General features: G+C 38.5%; 1 protein-coding gene across 1 annotated transcript; it reads left to right on the top strand.

Moving 5' to 3' along the window:
* The first annotated feature begins 725 nt into the window (after positions 1-725).
* On the top strand, positions 726-2007 carry LOC115239840 (basic helix-loop-helix neural transcription factor TAP). Its single transcript, XM_029814624.1, has 2 exons — positions 726-914; positions 1203-2007. The coding sequence occupies exons 1-2, from the start codon at positions 729-731 to the stop codon at positions 1740-1742; spliced, it is 726 nt and encodes a 241-aa protein (XP_029670484.1). The 5' UTR covers positions 726-728; the 3' UTR covers positions 1743-2007.
* Positions 2008-2488: the final 481 nt, after the last annotated feature.

Here is a 2488-nt window from a genome sequence, read left to right as displayed (position 1 = left end):
AATCGTCCTAAAAACCTCTAATCTTCTAACAAGGCAGCTACATCGCCATGGCACGCGTCTAATGCATACACGAAGAAGAGCGGGGAGAGCGCTAGAGGTACCCCTCTATGATGATTATGGGGTGAACCTACTCGGTGCCCCATAGAGCCTTACGGTGGCCCTGGGCTCGCGTGGAGGGGGCGAAATACCCCCGGGACGGTATATATGTTCTAAGAGCCCCTTGCCACATGCACAGTACCAAATTGTACCCCGCCTAGTCCGTTCGTCGGTGAATTCTTATTTTCTCGTTTCCCGTTTCCATCCATCACTCTCGTGATACGAATTTTTATTAATCGTATAAAGTTTCTTCTTGTCATTTAAAAAAGTGCAATTTCTCTACTTTGTGTTGTGTGCTATTTCGAGAAATTTATTTTGTCCCAGAATTGTTTAAAGGTACGTTGAAGATATTTGACAAAGTTTTTTTTTTAAGTCTAGAATTACTGAATTATGGTATGTAGAAATTTATTCTGCATAATTTTTTAGTTAAAATTTAATAAAAGAATGTTAAAAATTTTTATCGATATTGTAGAAAAGTAAAGTAATTTTATTTAATAATCGTAAAACAGAAGAAGGTTCTATTATTCTTTTTAATATATATAATCATATAATAACAGAATTTTGACTCGTATAAAAAAATTACCGTAAATGTGTTTGATCGTTTCGCATTGCAGCAAGCTAAAGTCGGAGCGATGTCGTCGGAGTACTCCTTCTGTAGCGAGGGAGGTTTCGACGAACTCTCGAGCTCCTCCGATTCCGGTTTTGACGTGAGTTTTGAATCACCGAAACACGAAGTATCAACCGACACTCTCTTCCCTCCGGCTAAAGAAGAGAAGCGCAAAAAAACGCGGAACACTCGTTGCAAAAGTCCCACGCAGGTAAATATTCATAAGTTTATTATTATAAATTATAATTTATTTTCATCTAAACACATTTTTCCCAAAATTTTTTTGCGCGATATAAAAATTTTAATGTCTGAGAGTAATGTCTTTTTAAAAAATTGAAACAATCAAGACTTTCAATTTCTTTCAATTTTGTTTCTACGCAATCTTTATCTTATCATTTACTTTTCTAAAGTCTTTATTTTATTTATCTATTTTCTCTCTTAAAATAAACCTTTCCTCTGAAAATAATTAAATCTTTTAATTTTTTCGTTTCGCGAACAGGTGCTGAGACTGAAGAGAAACCGGCGGATGAAGGCGAACGACCGCGAACGTCACAGGATGCACACTCTAAATGACGCTCTGGAACGCCTGAGGATGGCCCTGCCGACGTTTCCCGAAGACACAAAATTGACAAAGATAGAAACGCTCCGTTTCGCGCACAATTATATCTGGGCGCTATCGCAAACCCTGGGCAACTCTGATGGTGGCGAGATTACGGTCAACGTCGGCAACGTCACCGTCAGCATCAGCGATAACGGCAACATGATCACCTCGTCGACCGGAAGCTGCGCGGTGGCAGCCCAGAAGAGACTCGGGCCCCAGCATACCGCGGGCTTCCCGTATTCTCCTCAAGAGCGATTTGTCGCACCAGAATGGCAGGAGTATGACTGCTACAGCGATCAGAGCGTGAGTCCGCCGATGCAGTACCAGCCCTGCTACGATCAGAGGATGTACCAGATTCATCGTCCTCAGCATCAGCTACCGCCGCCGCCGCCTCATCATCACATGCCTCATCACAATAATATGTACCAGTGTCTTTAGATACGTCAACGGCGTGTACACGTTTAATTTGATGGCTCGGACAGCCAATTTCTTCAACGTTGATTATCTCTATCTACAAATCAGTTTAGCTTCTTCATCTACATCATAACCAGTGTTACAATATTAAAAAAGATAAAAGGACAGATATTTCCTGAATAACTATATCGAAGGATTAAATAGAGGAAGAAATTGAATATCATTGCATCTGAAGAATGGCTGAAGAGTGTTTTTTTCCAAAGAACTGACGTGAGTGTAAAAAGAAATGACAGTGCTATGATTATATCGTTATCTACTTTATAAGAGAGTATTTTATTCGAGGAATATATCTCGCGCATCGCGTTTACGACGCTTACGGTGGTGAGGGTGGTCCTTTAATTCCACTTTCAATCTTCAATAAGTGCATTTTTCTGTACATCAATCAAAAAAAAAAAAGATGGAAATAATCCAGATGTACAACGCTATTTTTGCAAAAACAACGATTGTATAAAGTACATTTTTTTTTTAATTTTACCCATATGTTAGAAGTAGTTTAATCTAATGTTCAGTGCGGAAAGAATGTCTGATTTACCATTGAAAATTGATTATATGTAATTAATAATTGATGGATTTCTTACGTTTCAGATATCGTACTATTTGCGTTCCTTTTATTCTAGTCATTAATAGTTTTAGCTGATCTCGAACGCTCGATCTCATTTTTGTTCAACGCATCTTAAGTTAAACTTAAGTTAACTAGCAATATATATATA

Source organism: Formica exsecta, unplaced genomic scaffold (genome assembly GCF_003651465.1).
Source record: "Formica exsecta isolate Colony F162 unplaced genomic scaffold, ASM365146v1 scaffold395, whole genome shotgun sequence".
Lineage (NCBI taxonomy): Eukaryota > Metazoa > Arthropoda > Insecta > Hymenoptera > Formicidae > Formica > Formica exsecta.
Note: the sequence above shows the minus strand (reverse complement) of the source record. Positions and strands in the feature narration are given on the sequence as shown.